Here is a 15254-nt window from a genome sequence, read left to right on the forward strand (position 1 = left end):
TCGGCTCGTCTGGGGTTAGCGAAGCTGACCGGCAAGGGCGAATCAAGGTACAATACGGTTTCTATGAATCTATGGTCCGAAAAGGAGTGCTCGTCAGATGCTGCCCAGTTTTTGACAGCGCCTACGAGTGAGTCTGATACCAAAGTTAGATCTATAATCGTTTGGCAAGCTTTAGTTATGATTGTAGGGACATTGCCCCTATTGCATAAGAATAGGTTCGAATTTAGAATAAAATCAAAAAGAGACTCACCCCTGTCGTTGTTGTTTGGGGTGTCGCAGCCTATTACCAAACCTTTCCTGAGCTTTTCGCATTCCTCTGCCAGTCCTCTGACCAGCGCATCTGGGGGGTTTTCCTTTTCAAAGGCCAAGTAGGCCGATAGGACCCTTATAGTGCCACTTTGTAGCTCCAGGCTTACCGCGGTGTTGTCTCCGTTGCTGTAATTGCGAAGTAGAAATATACTAAGATGCCTTTTGGCTAATATGCAGGTTCGAATTTTACCTTCTTTGGGGTCAAGCATAAGCTTGTATTCCTTTGTTCCTAGTCCAGCAACCTTGCCTCCTACTACCCAAGATTCCCGTACAAGGACTAGGTCGGCTCCGCCTTCGGTCAGGCGAAGCAGAAGTGCAGCAGACGCTGCTTTACTGTGGTGAAGGTTCATTTGTAGAAGTCTTAGTGACATCTACAGCTTCAACCTCCACGACAGTGACGTCGGCCTCCTCTGTATCGCTGAGGTCTACGTCCTCGATAGCCGGTCTGAGCGCTCGCATCTCTCTGCTTAGCGACGAATCAGTGGAGTTGCCGTCCTCCGGCCCACCAGGTGCCTCCAACTCCTCAGCAAGCACCTGCTCGGCTGGGTTGCCGGCAGAGCTACTGGCGGCGTTGGAGTCGCCCTTTTACACCTTGATGCGTATCGCACTGAACCCGAAGTTCAGCACTCCTCGAGTAATCTCGATCGGAGCAACTGATTCCATGTTCAGGACCAACACCGCCTGGTTGACGTCCCCTTCATGCTCCTCCACCTTCACGACTTTCCAGTCCTTCGTGGGAAGGTGCGAATTGCATTCTTGCAACATGAAGAGGATGTCCTCCGGCGCCTTGATCGCTGCTGGAAGCCAAATCCTGGTTCGGGGCCTACTGGGGACATCGCCCCAGTCTAGCGCGACGATGTTCGCCCCTTCGTAGATCTCACCGAGCTTGCTCGTCGCCTCTTTGTACAAGTCGGACGACCGCTGACTGTCGCAGGCCACCACCTTGACGCTGCCCTGGTACCAGCTCGCGTCCATGCAGCAGGGCGAGGTGCCTGGCTTCTCCCGTACCATGCGCAGACAAATGAGGGAATGGTGGGACTCCACTGCCCTCCACTTGTTGCTGGGGATCCTGCCCTCCGGATTTCCCCTGTCAATTAGGCCGAGTAGGACACGGTTCTTCGTGATTTCGGCGAACGAGACCGATGGCTGGATCTTAGATCTCTTCGCCGATGGTCCGGGTAGTTCGAGGGATCGCTGCCGTTTCGCCTGAGTCCCTTCTTGAGTGGGCTTAACCTGCCCGTAGTTAGGAAGCACCTTCCTTGCCCACTCTACCCTTTTTAGCCATTCAGGCGAAGGTGTGGCAACGGTGCTCCTAGTATGAGAGCGCAGAGTCTGGGCGGCAGTCCGCCTTTCTGCGTATGTGTATTTGTTTGTTCCAGCGGGTGGGTCTATTCAGCTAGAAATTGTCAAGTTGTATAAGTATCTGGGAGTTTGAATTTACCACAACGGTCGTTTCAACAACCATTTACAGGAGAAACTTCGAGATGCAAAACTAGCCATAAACTGCACATGGAAATCGCTAATAGGAAAAAAGAATGTTCCAATGAGTAGCAAGTACAAGCAGTTTAGTGCAGCAATGCGGTCAATCCTTTGTTACGGCGCGCAGGTCTGAGGCATCTCACCTTATGAAGAAATTGAAACTATTTTACTGACGCTTTCGCCGTTGAGAAGATCCGTACAATTTGCATGGCCAGGGGAGAAATCCTCCCACTAAGCTATACCCCAAACGTGACAGCCAGCGACACTGTGTACCCGATCTGCAATATGAGGGAGCAGGACAACGTCGTGCACTTTATAGGACGCTGCCCCATTCTACGGAAGATCCGCCTGCTGCATTTTGGTAAGGCACAGCTGCAACCGCGGGATGTATTCAATTCGCTGAATGGGCAATGTTGGTCAACTCTCTACAGCTACATCAACCAGGCCCTAAAGTACCGAAACAACAATTTTTCATATTCTAAATCCAACACGTAACTCAGCTCACCTAGTTGTTAAACTGAGTGGTAGAACGATCTGATATCTGGGAAAGACCCGGGAAGTCAGGTGTAGTACGTTGTGCAGTTTTGATACTGGGAAAGCGGAGATCGACAGATATTTTCTTTTTTAAATCCATTCTTGCTTATATAAAAATTTGTGAATCCTTTTAATTGTACACTTTAAACGCCGTTTGTTCAATGTTTTTTATAAATGAAGAATACTTCTACTACAGAAGATCGCCTGCTTACGAATTTTTCACTAGTGCCACCTAGGTTTCACGATTTGTGGCGTGTTAGTGAAATCTCGTACACAGCCGATAGAAATGAACGATAGGTGGCGCTTTTTCGTTAGCTTAGTAACGGGTATCTGATAGTCGTGGCCGTTGACTACAGCGTTTTCTTTGCTTTTCATTTATTTCTATTGTTCTTATGAATGTCTGATTTTTAAAAATAAATATATAAGGGTTTATAATGTTCGATTTTGTAGCGATGTACTACTCATTACAGATGTTTTTGAATCTTTGCAATGTGGACATGTTGTTCGCCAACAAAAGCCATATTTAATATCCATCTATCAAAAGAAAAGCCTCCTACTCACATTGGATAACAATTTCACTAGTCGAAAAATCCAGCGGCAGCCCGATTTTGAACGGGGGTGTTGTATAATACCTCGGGTACCTCTTTCGTCAGCGCATTCTCCAGCTCCGCTTTAGCGATTACCCAATGGAGGGCTCTTCGGAGACCGAGTTACTGTGGGTTCTGCTAAAAAGGTACTTTTATTAGGAAAAAGTTATATTGGCTAGAACCTACGTTCTTTGCGAGGACACGACCGTTAGGAATTCAATGTAGGGAGAGACTCTTTGCTTCCAGTTGGTCACGAGCCACATACAATACAGCCCTCCACAGATCACTGGTAGATTAGGCTTCCATTTTTATCTGCACTGACCTGCAGTCGGTCTTGGCGTTTTTTATGGTGTTTTCCTTCAATTTTTATCTTTCGTTTGACGAGACGAGAGAGCGGCTAAAGCTTTTGGTAGAGGACTTTTTTCCTCGCGGTACTCAGAGTAGCTGAGTAAATACCAGACCTTCTGAGTGTATTTCGATGAACGTTCGCTTAAATCTCTTCCAATAGAGTCCATCCGTTCGAAACGGTTGGTACTCTTGACATATGTGAAACTTCGATTCCCACAAAGCACATCCACCACCTACTACCCTAAAACAGCTGCTCTGCAGACCTGTGGCTAATCAAACCAAACCTTTTGCTTCTCCGCCTTCTATTTTCCAATGTAAAACGGTGTGAGGCGAACAGCTGATTGGGATAAGCAAATTGTATCGGAAGGGACAGGACTTACAAATTCAGTTGCTCCGAAAAAAAACCAAATACAATTTGAACGCTAGCATATTTGTTTTAAGCGCCAAATTATTATTTTATTGTTATTAGCAAATCGATGAAGGATGAGATTTCCATTCAGGCAAGCGTAGTGAAAAGTGAATAGGGACCATTGTGGGCGAACAGGGACGCCACGAGAATTTTCACAAGTAAGAAACGTTCGGACGCTGTTTATAACACCTTCCTCGCATACAGTTATTTGACTATATATACCCATTTTTTGGACAAAAATTCAAATGGCTTTTTCTTTAGATAAATAATGTAAATGAGATAAAGATAAGACCAATTGCTGAGTTCCGAGCCATTGAAAGACTCTAACCTTACAAAAAGTGGCAAAAAATCGATATTTTTTCAGTAAATTATTTCTTGAGTAGAATCGGTCAGAAGGAGGGACATACAGACATGGCTAAATCAACTCGTAAGTGATGTTGATCAAGCATATATATATACACTGGGTTGCAAACTTGAGACATAAATCATTCAACCCTCTGCAAGGGTATAAATATTGCGACAACTTTTTAAACAAATATACATAAAAATAATTACAAATACTCTTTTTTTAAACACTTTTCACTATTAATTTAATTCTTATATGTTTATTTGTATAAATAATTTTTTTAGATTACCGAGTATTCGATTGTCGATTCTAACAACGTTAAAAACCAATGTTTCAAAACAGTGCCTAAAGCCTAGTAGTCAGACCGGCTAAGAGTTTCGCAAGTCGAAAAATCTTATTCTTTGTAGTGTGACCGCAGTATTCATAGTTAACCCTCAATGCGTTTAGCATTGTCTTACTGCTTTATTGACAAACGAATAATTGAAAGATTTTAAAAAGAATTTGCTGGTGCAAAAAAAAATACAAATAAATGGAATGTTCAAAAGATGTTTTTCTATACATATGTTAGTTAGTAGTTTAAGGCTTTCTTCTCTTGTCACGGATGCTTCGCCATTTTCTCATTTGCAGACCAGCTCCGATTCCCAATATGCCAACATAGGCAGGAGCCGGATTGGGAAAGGGGACGTTCCGCTGATGCTGCAGGAAGTTGCCCAGCATTCTGGCAATGGCTGTTTAATGGATCCTCCAGCTGTCCCTTAGCGGGCGTCCTCTTTTACTTCACCCTTTGCGAGGACACGCCCGGCAGGATGTCCATATAGGGAGCGAAGTGTTACTCGGCATGTTCCTTCCTACTGGGATTCTCTTGTGGATCTCGTCCAGCACTTAAACTGTTCTTCGGATTTTCCCTGCTGTGGTATTGCTTCCTGTGGGTCAAGTCCCACAACAAGGGGCCACAGCTTGTTTTGGGGTTTTTCTTCCATTTTTACCCCTTACTCGTAGAGTAAAAGGGTATACTAGATTCGTCGGAAAGTATGTAACAGGCAGAAGGAAGCGTTTCCGACCCCATAAAGTATATATATTCTTGATCAGGATCACTAGCCGAGTCGATCTAGCCATGTCCGTCTGTCCGTCTGTCCGGCTGAACGCTGAGATCTCGGAAACTATGAGAGCTAGGCTATTGAGATTTGGCGTACAGATTCCTGAGCTTCTTACGCAGCGCAAGTTTGTTTCAGTAGACTGCCACGCCCACTCTAACGCCAACAAACCGCCCTAAGATGTAACTCCTACAGTTTTGATGCTAGATAGAAAATTTTAACTGAAATGTATTAGTCTTGTCAATACCTATCGATTGACCAAAAAATTTGCTACGCCCACTCTAACGCCCACAAACCTCCAAAGAAAAAAGCTATGACGTCAGAGCCAGACAATGCGAAATGTTTTTACGCGTGTATGTGTGTGTATGTAAATAGTTGCCGGCCGAACTTAGCGGCAAAGAAAAAAGCCCTGCCGGCGTTCAGAGAGAGCAAAGTGCGCGGCTAACTTATTCTATTGAATAATGAACCCTTTATCCATTTGTTCCATTGACGGGCAAAAACCTTTAAAGATCTGTACATCTTTATTTATCTTTCAAAGAATATGAATTAGCTTAATAAATACCTATAGATTGTCCCAAAAAAACTTTTCCGTTTTCAGTCCAATGCTCTCAAACCAAAGTAGTTAGGACAAGCCTTGACACTAGAGTCAGAAAACGACATACATACATACATATGTATTTATGCATGTGTGTGGACGTAAAAAATTGCAATCTAATATCCGCGGCAAATAGAATTCTTTCAAACAAAGCTATTCAACCAAATATTTTGAAATACAGAATGTGCCTTAAAATTGTGTATGTTTAGCAAGCATACATAAATATAAATGTTTTTTGTCTATTTTATGTGTTGCTTTCTCATTCTTGGCGCTGGCTGAAACAAAAGCAGAGCCGAGAAATAAGAGCAAGGGAGAGAGAACAAAGTGCGCGGCTAACTTATTTTAAAGTTTGTTATCTGAGTAACGGGTATCTGATAGTCGAGGTACTCGACTATAGCGTTCTTCCTTGTTTATTTTTTTGTTTTCGTAACGCGTTTGCACTAACACCGCCAAAGATTAAATTTCTTATTCCTTGGGCCGCGGCTAACGGCATTCACTCTCTAAATCTGGTATTTTTTCTGTTATTTCCTTTATCAGCGTTGGCCGCCTATTTGCCTCTCACTCACTCCTACGTTTAGCTCGCGTTTTTTATCGATGTGAGTACTAGGCTTAGGGGAATAACTTGAGCCCCAATACTGATATTCAAACTTCAATATAATTACAAATAAAATAAAAACTTCGGCTTGTCGAAGCTAGCTGTTGCGAGGCTAATAAGAAGTTTTAGCCGCACGTTAACTGTCCAATTTCAAAAGTCGATTTATTTGAATTTAAAGTCTGTTAGTTTAAAAATACTGTTAAGTTGTTCAACACTGCTAGCCAGTGTCATCTCTATATTGTTAGTATTGGAAAACTTAGGAATGTAAGAAGAAGAAGAAAATGATGCTATGAGAAGTTGAAGAGCGGCAAACCACAAGTGTAAGGAAAAATGTTAATAATTTGATTAATTGTGAACTCATTTGAATTTGAATAAAGATTTCAGCTATCTGTATGCTGTGAACCAGAGCTTGAAATAAGTGGAAACCCTCTGGGACCGTGGGTGTCCCAACATTCTGAAATACTTTGCCATCTGGAAAACTCGGTGCCAAGGGTGCACGTGCTTTCGGGAAAGCATTCTTTTACCAAGGGTGTAAAAGAGTGAGGACGGAGTATACACGATAGTGGTCATAGAGTGCCAAATTCGCAAGTTTCGACGACTTTGGCTGGTGAATCGCACATGAGTTGTGTAGTAGTACTTGTACAAGGAGTGACGTCACAAGTGCGAAATGGATGATGCAACAGGACGAGGATCTGGTGATCAGTATTCACACACGGGATTGGGAGCAGGTTCAGTTGGAAGCGTAGGATGCAGCTTCACTGGGCCGTTCAGAGGTTTTGAGGACGAAAATTTATCTAGACAAACTGTGATTCACTCGAACCAGTTTGTGTCGCTTGAGAATGCGAGCACACCGATTATGTCTAATCACGCCGGCTACGACGCTTCGCAGAATTGGGCAGGGCAGCAGTTCACACAACAAGTGAACACGGGCAACATGAACGCGCAGAGGGCCACACCTCCATATACGGAAAGGAGGGCGGCGCCTGAATTTATACCGAACGCATTTTCGTATGCGAATCTTCAAGAAAACAATGCAGGTCAGTTTATGCCGACATATACCGCAGCGCAATGCGTACCGCCATGTAACACTGTCGGATTCATGCCACCAATATCTGTGCATCAAAACGTGGCCGCAGGGTTCTTTCCGCCAGCTAATGGGCTGGGTTCTGTACCACAGCCTAACGTCGTTTATAATGCTGGTTCTAATGCTGGTAACGTTGGAGCAGGAAGACATATGCCACAGTTTGCCGGCACACAGCTCCCACATGTAGTATCATCGGGACCCACATTGACGCCAGCTCAAGTTGCATCGCGCCAGGTCATATCACGAGACTTGCCAATTTTCACCGGAAAGCCCGAAGAGTGGCTTTTATTTATAAGTAATTATGAACAATCAACCGAGAGATGTGGATTTACCAACGAAGAAAATCTGATCAGACTCCAGAAGTGTCTGAAAGGATCCGCGCTAGAAGCTGTCAGGGGAAAGCTCATGATCCCAGCTATGGTACCTTATGCTATTGGAACGCTAAGGATGTTGTATGGGCGTTCAGAAATAGTGCACGCTAGCTTGCAACGGAAGCTTAAAGAAGAGCCGCCCATCAAACCCAACAATTTGGAATCCGTGATTCGACTGGCACTGGCAGTCCAGAATTATTGTGCCACGATGATGTCAGTAGGACTACAGGAATACCTTAATGATTTTTCTCTGCTTAACGATTTGGTTGCCAAATTGCCAAGTGATCTTAAGCTGGATTGGGGTAGACATCGCTTGGCAGCTGGTGCCGCAAATTTGACCACCTTTGACAAGTGGCTCTTTGGAATAGCGATGTGCGCAACGATGGTTGCACCCTATGAATGTCACTCAACAGAGAAAGATAAAGGTGGAAGGTATTCAAAGGAGCGCCTGCTAGTGCACGACATGCTAGGAAGCAATGACGGCGGCAAGTCGGAGGCACATGTCACAGAAGATCAACCTTGTCCAGAATGTGGCTGCGACCATGGTCTGGCAAATTGCAAAGGATTCTTATCTATGTCCATCAAGTCGAGAGTGGAATTTATTAAATCCAAACGACTTTGCTTTTGTTGTTTTGGAAAGCATATTGTCCGTAACTGCAGAGTGAAGAAACTTTGCAACCTCGATGGATGTAAGTTACCGCACAACGTGCTATTGCATTATCCGAATACTGAGACTAACAGCGAGATTCGTAATGACAAGGAGGACATTCCTAGAAAAACCGGCGAGTCAGAGACCAGCGAGTCAACGGTTTTCTTTCATGAGAAATCAACAACAAAGGCTCTTTTCCGTTATATACCAGTAACATTGCATAATAATTCCCGTAGCATAGACGTTTATGCTCTAATCGACGAAGGTGCGTCCTGCACGCTTATGGAACGATCGTTAGCCAATGAGCTAGGGCTTGACGGTCCTGAAGAGCAGCTTTGTCTTAAGTGGACTAGCGACGTGACCCAGAGCGAGTCCAAATCGAGAGTCGTTAGCGTTAGGGTTTCCGCTGAGGGTCGTCCGGAAGTAAAACACGGACTTAAAGGAGTGCGTACTGTAAACAACTTGGATCTTCCATTGCAAAGCATCGACGATCAGACACTCAAAGAACGTCAGCACTTGAGAACGGTTCCGATATCAACATACAAAGATGTGAGGGCTCAAATTATCATCGGACTAGACAACATTAAGATCAGTGTGCCGCTGGAGGTACGTCAAGCTGAGGATGACGATCTTATTGCCGTTCGATGTAAATTAGGATGGGCTGTATACGGCCGCCAAGGACCGGAAAATGACACGCCACCTCGTGTATTCCATATCTGCCACTGCGCAACAGTTTGCGGTATGCGGAAACTTGACGAAGCTATGAAGGCATTCTTCTCGCTGGAGTCATTCGGCGTGAGTGTTCCTATAAAACCGTTGCGATCAAAGGAGGACGAGCAGGCGCTAAAGATAATGGAGGCAACTACAAAGTACATTTCCAACGAAAGTCGCTGGGAGACTGGGTTGTTGTGGAAGTACGACAAAATCAATATGCCCGATTCGTACCCCATGGCTCTAAAAAGGCTCAAGTGCCTTGAGGCGAAAATGTTAAAAGATCCGAAGCTGAAAACGTTTTTGAGTAATACCATGCAGCACTACGAGGAAAAGAGATACATTCGCAAACGGGAAAAATGGGAGTTGTCAAACAGTCCACGTTCTTGGTATCTTCCGATATTCACGGTAACAAACCCTAACAAGAAGAAGACACGTCTGGTCTGGGACGCGGCAGCGCAAGTTGACGGCATATCACTAAACGACACTATTTTAAAAGGACCAGACATGTTGGTGTCCTTGATGGGAGTGCTGTTGCGCTTCAGAGAACGACCTATAGCGGTATCAGGCGATATACGGGAAATGTTTCATCAGATTAAAGTTTGCGCCCAAGACCAATATTCCCAGAAGTTCTTATGGCGAAATGGAGAAATTAATTGCCCACCGGATACATTCGTAATGCAGGTAATGACGTTCGGCGCTGCATGCTCGCCGTCACTCGCCAACTTTATATTGAGACGCAATGCAGAGAGATTTGGTGAAAGTCATCCAGAAGCCGTAAAAGCAATTTGCCGAAACACTTTCGTTGACGATTGGTTGGAGTCAGTTGATACAGAGGAGCAAATGGTTAAACTCGCGAATAATATTAAGAATATTCACGCGAAGGGTGGATTCGAGATGAGAAACTGGCTGTCAAACTCCAAGCGCGTCGTATGCTCTCTGAATGACGTTTATGAAGCGCCGCCTAAGTACCTTGGCACACACGATGAACTGCAGGAGAAAGTGTTAGGAATGTGGTGGCTGCCCGGGTCGGATATGCTAACGTTTGTCATCAAGCCTGAATTGCTGCAGAGGTCGTCAGCTGGCTCTCATACGAAGCGACGAGTGTTGAGTATCATTATGTCCATTTTCGATCCACTCGGGCTTCTTGGATTTTTTAACGTGCGTGCCAAAATTATTCTACAAAATATTTGGAGGTCTGGTGTAAGCTGGGACGACGCAATCAAGGAACCGGATGAGATTGACTGGATGAAATGGCAAGCCTTACTGCCAAAACTGAGCCATCTGCGTATCCCTCGCTACATGTCATGCTCGAGTAATGTTAAGAGCCTGCAACTACATATGTTCGTTGATGCTAGTTTGGATGCCTACGCTGCGGTAGCATATTTGCGAGTTGATCTTGGAGACGAAATCCGATGCTCCTTGCTAGCATCGAAAACCAGAGTAGCACCTTTGAAACCTATATCGGTACCACGAATGGAATTAATGGCAGCGGTTTTGGGATTGCGCCTGGCCAAGTGTTTGGAGTCTGAGCTATCAAACGAAATTGAAAAACGTGTGTTCTGGACTGATGCTCAAGATGTTCTGTTCTGGATAAGATCCGACGCTCGTAAGTACCCGCAATTTGTAGCTTTACGAGTTGGAGAAATTCTTGAAGGCTCCGAAGTTGGTGAATGGCGCTGGGTATCCTCGGAACTAAATGTAGCGGACGATGGGACTAAATGGACAAAAGGTGTTGAGGTAAATAGTTCAATACGATGGTTCTCCGGACCGAATTATCTTTTGCAGGATGAGTCGAAGTGGCCACTCGGAAATGAAATGTCTAAAACCAGAGAATCTCAAGTATTGCACCACAAGGAGGAAATTAAGAAACAAATTTCGTCTTTAGCATGTGTTATGCCGGATCCACTACGTTTCAGCAAACTGGAGCGTCTGCGCGCTGCGCAAAAAAGAGTTTTAGACTTTCTACGCCTTCTTTCCGTGAAACCGCACGGACCTGAGCTGGAGAGATTGCTTTTGCTTAAGCGCGATGTTGAAATGGACACAATTTTCATACGGGCATGTCAAGAAGAGGAGTTTTTTGATGAAATTCGATGCCTAAAGGAAAATCGTTGCCTGACAAACCGGAAAAGCACAATATATAAATGCTCGCCGTACTTGGACCCCGTCGGAGTGCTTCGAATGCAAGGTCGAATCGATGCTATCGAAAATGTTGAAGTCAGCGTTAAGCGTCCTGTTATACTTTCGCGTCACCATAGAATTGCATACCTTATAGTAGATTATCACCACCGGAAGTACCACCATCTGCATGCAGAAATAGTTGTCAACGAAATACGACAAAAGTATTGGATACCGGGCCTGCGAGCCCTTGTAAGGAAATCATCAATAAGTGTCCAGTGTGCTGCATCAGGCGAGCGCAACCCATTCCACCGATGATGGGAACTTTACCAAAGGAACGTCTATCGCCACATACACTGCCATTTACGTTTACTGGAGTAGACTACTTTGGACCGATTGAAGTTGCTGTAGGAAGGCGTCGCGAGAAGAGATGGGGAGTTTTATTTACTTGTCTAACAGTTCGCGCTGTTCATTTAGAATTGGTGCCATCTCTTTCAACGGATTCATTTTTACTGGCTCTAAAACTATTTACTGCGCGCAGAGGTGTGCCTCTTAAGTTGCTATCCGATAACGGAACAAATTTTCGGGGAGCCAGCAGAGTACTCGCGCAAGAGATCGAACGTATATCAACGTCAGCAGTGGAAAACAAGTATCCGGAGATGTCGTTTACCTTTATTGCTCCGGGATCGCCTCATATGGGCGGCAGCTGGGAGCGTATGGTGCGTTCTACAAAGTCAATCCTGACGGAAATTCTGTCTAACGTCGGACTGCGCGAGGAAGTATTGCGCGCTGCGTTGGCCGATGTCGAATGCACTTTAAACTCAAGACTGTTGACCTATATTCCGTTGGAATCGGAAAATTCGGAAGCCCTTACACCAAACCACTTCTTGGTTGGTAACTCCAGTGGTCTACGGGAACGCGGTGCGATGGAATCCAACGGATTAGGCTTGGCCAAACATTTCCGCATCGCTGGACAACTAGCAGACCGTTTCTGGAGAAGATGGATTCGAGAGTATCTACCCACCCTGACGAGGCGTACAAAATGGTTTCAGCCAAACCCAGCTCCAATTTCCGTGAATGACGTGGTTCTTATTGTTGATGAAACAAGCAAGCGAAACTCCTGGCCTAAAGGGATCGTCGTGGATGTTCATCTGGCGAAGGATGGACAAGTTCGTAGCGGTGTTGTGCGTACACCGGGAGGACTCGTTACTCGCCCGGCAGTTAAACTGGTTAAATTGGACATCATAAGGATTGGTGATACTCAGCGTAGTAACGCAGAAGAATCACGAGGTGGGGAATGTTGCGAGGCTAATAAGAAGTTTTAGCCGCACGCTAACTGTCCAATTTCAAAAGTCGATTTATTTGAATTTAAAGTCTGTTAGTTTAAAAATACTGTTAAGTTGTTCAACACTGCTAGCCAGTGTCATCTCTATATTGTTAGTATTGGAAAACTTAGGAATGTAAGAAGAAGAAGAAAATGATGCTATGAGAAGTTGAAGAGCGGCAAACCACAAGTGTAAGGAAAAATGTTAATAATTTGATTAATTGTGAACTCATTTGAATTTGAATAAAGATTTGAGCTATCTGTATGCTGTGAACCAGAGCTTGAAATAAGTGGAAACCCTCTGGGACCGTGGGTGTCCCAACACTAGCTATCTTTCTTGTTGCATCCTAGCTTGCGTATGTGTACAAAAAGATGTTAGCCTAAGGGATGGTATCTCAATTTATTATATAATTCCTAGTCTCCTCAGACTTAAGAAGTTTGCTGAATCTTAACCTAGGAAAAAGCTGTCAAGTATTAAAAAGTAATCACAACAAGGAAGAACGCTAAAGTCGAGTACCTCGACTATCAGATACCCGTTTCTCAGCTAAAGGGACCAAAGGGAAATGGAGATATGCAAGCAGCAAAGCGAGATTGTAATGCGCCACCTACCGGCGGTAGACACATTTAAGCGTTATGAGCGTTAGAGTGGGCGTGGCAAATTTTAACCAATCGATAGGTATTGACGAGACCAATACATTTCAGTAACCATTTTTTTATCTAGATCTCAGCGTTCATCCGGACGGACAGACGGACGGAATATATATACTTTATGAGGTCGGAAACGCTTCCTTCTGCCTGTTACATACTTTCCGACGAATCTAGTATACCCGAGTAACGGGTATAATTATAATTTTTTTACTATGGATTATATGTCTTCAATATGACTTGTTTGGTTCGTTTGGACGGTAACTTTAAAATTATACATGACTCTGTTTTTTGTCTGTTTTTTTCGAGTTTTTACAATATGAATACAACAGACGCCTTACGGTCACTAAAGTGTTAAAATATTTCACATTTTCAAAGTTTGCTCACAATATATTAAAAGTAGCCTAATCATTTATTCGTCAAAATCGTGATATTATAGTTGTTAACTAAAACTTACATCACTTAAATTGGTTAAGCGCAACTCGAAACATATCCATGTCCTTGGAGATGCAAAAAATAAAATGTCTTAAAAAATCTAAAAAAAAACTTATTTTGGCTTAAACTTATACATTTCCGTTGAACTCACACCCCGACTTTGTTCTAAGTCCACGTGGTTTGAGGTCCTGATTACGAACAACATAAATTGTTACAAATTTCGTTTTCCCAAAAATTATGATTTATGATTTTTTTCTGATTTCTCTCAAAGTCAAAACCAGTTCAGATATAACTAAAATATATTAATAATACGCACCATTTTGTTATTTTCATTTTATCTTTCAACTTTTACCTCTATTATTATATATCATTAACATTTTATTCTTATAAAGGGTTCATTGTTTATATTTTTGTTGCTTGCTTACATTTCCATTTTTGCATGTATAATAATAATTAATAAGTCAAAATGTTTGAAGATATCTTCAAATACCTCAAATACCGGTTTTTACTATATTTTTATTTAAGAAAACAATATTTGCGCCAACTTTGAATATTTTTCAAGTATTAAAGGATATTAAAATACGTGCATATGGAGAGTTTAAACAAAATCGGAGGTTAAAGTTAAACGGAAGTTCACCCTTTTACAGTAACTGCTAAATAAACATATCTTTAATTGGCATTACTAATTTTTATGAAAAGTATAACCTGATTTTATCTTATTACTTGAATTGTATCTGAAATTACGATATTACCATTTTCCAATTTTGGGAAATTCATTTGAAGACTAGATAATTGGGACTACAGCTCCTACGATAGCTGTTACTGTAGGAGCTATTGTTGGTTGCTGCTGTAGTACTGGACCATTTTCTAGAAGTGCTGGAATGAGGACAAATATTTAAGTTAGAACTTTTAGTATGTAGTCGACCTACATGTATTGTGTTTTGCAGAAAATGCAATAGTTGGTGTTGCTTGGGCACAGATGGGGCCAAAAGATTGACACTGGTCGTTGCCGAACCGGCATTGGATGCAGCTTCTGTGGCGGCATATGATGCTCCTGCTGTGGCGGCTGCGATATTCGAGCCACTGTGGCCAGGCGTTGAAGGGTGTGGCCTTGCCGCAGGAATATGACCACTGGATGTGTATTGTGCAGCTACCGTTTTGCGGCTGAAGTGTAGAGGCTACGATGAAGGAAGATTCTGTGGGCAGCTGTGGCTGGATTTTGCTTGGAATCGAACTGGCAATCTTATTGACTTGAGCTACATAACGATTTGCGGTAAAAACAACGGACGTTTAACGGATACTATCTCTAGAAACTTACCATCACTACTCAAAGGCGGCTTGGCCGTCGCTCGTACGGGTGTTGGCTTAATAAGGTGCTGTGGCTGTGGCTGCAAACATAATTAAACAATTTATTGCGTAACGCATAAAAAATACGGAAAACCCGTCCACTTTCACGACGAAATGCTGCGAATTATCAGCTACAAGATTGATAAAACAGGTCTAAGGGAAGACATCTCATGGTTCAGAAACGTCGAGTAGAGCTCAGGGACTTCCTATGGCCGGTTATTTTGAAGGTCGTCAATCGGGTAATTATCCGACAGCTTAAAACCGATTCAGGAAT

The 15254-nt window shown here is 43.4% G+C and overlaps 2 protein-coding genes across 2 annotated transcripts; one reads left to right on the plus strand and one right to left on the minus strand.

Moving 5' to 3' along the window:
- Positions 1-894: 894 nt before the first annotated feature.
- On the minus strand, positions 895-1320 carry LOC139354314 (uncharacterized). Its single transcript, XM_070998535.1, has one exon. It carries the CDS (start codon positions 1318-1320, stop codon positions 895-897), a length of 426 nt encoding a protein of 141 aa, XP_070854636.1.
- Positions 1321-7530: 6210 nt separating this feature from the next.
- Positions 7531-12554, plus strand: LOC136117394 (uncharacterized). Its single transcript, XM_070998536.1, has 2 exons — positions 7531-11507; positions 11771-12554. The coding sequence occupies exons 1-2, from the start codon at positions 7531-7533 to the stop codon at positions 12552-12554; spliced, it is 4761 nt and encodes a 1586-aa protein (XP_070854637.1).
- The last annotated feature ends 2700 nt before the right edge of the window (positions 12555-15254 follow it).

This window comes from Drosophila suzukii (genome assembly GCF_043229965.1).
Source record: "Drosophila suzukii chromosome 2 unlocalized genomic scaffold, CBGP_Dsuzu_IsoJpt1.0 scf_2c, whole genome shotgun sequence".
NCBI lineage: Eukaryota > Metazoa > Arthropoda > Insecta > Diptera > Drosophilidae > Drosophila > Drosophila suzukii.

Coding starts and splice junctions, on each gene's coding strand:
- LOC139354314 (XM_070998535.1), bottom strand. CDS start 1,320: ATGGTACGGGAGAAGCCAGGCACCTCGCCCTGCTGCATGGACGCGAGC.
- LOC136117394 (XM_070998536.1), top strand. CDS start 7,531: ATGCCACAGTTTGCCGGCACACAGCTCCCACATGTAGTATCATCGGGA. Junction 11,508..11,770: donor AAATCATCAATAAGTGTCCA/GTGTGCTGCATC, acceptor TACTGCGCGCAG/AGGTGTGCCTCTTAAGTTGC.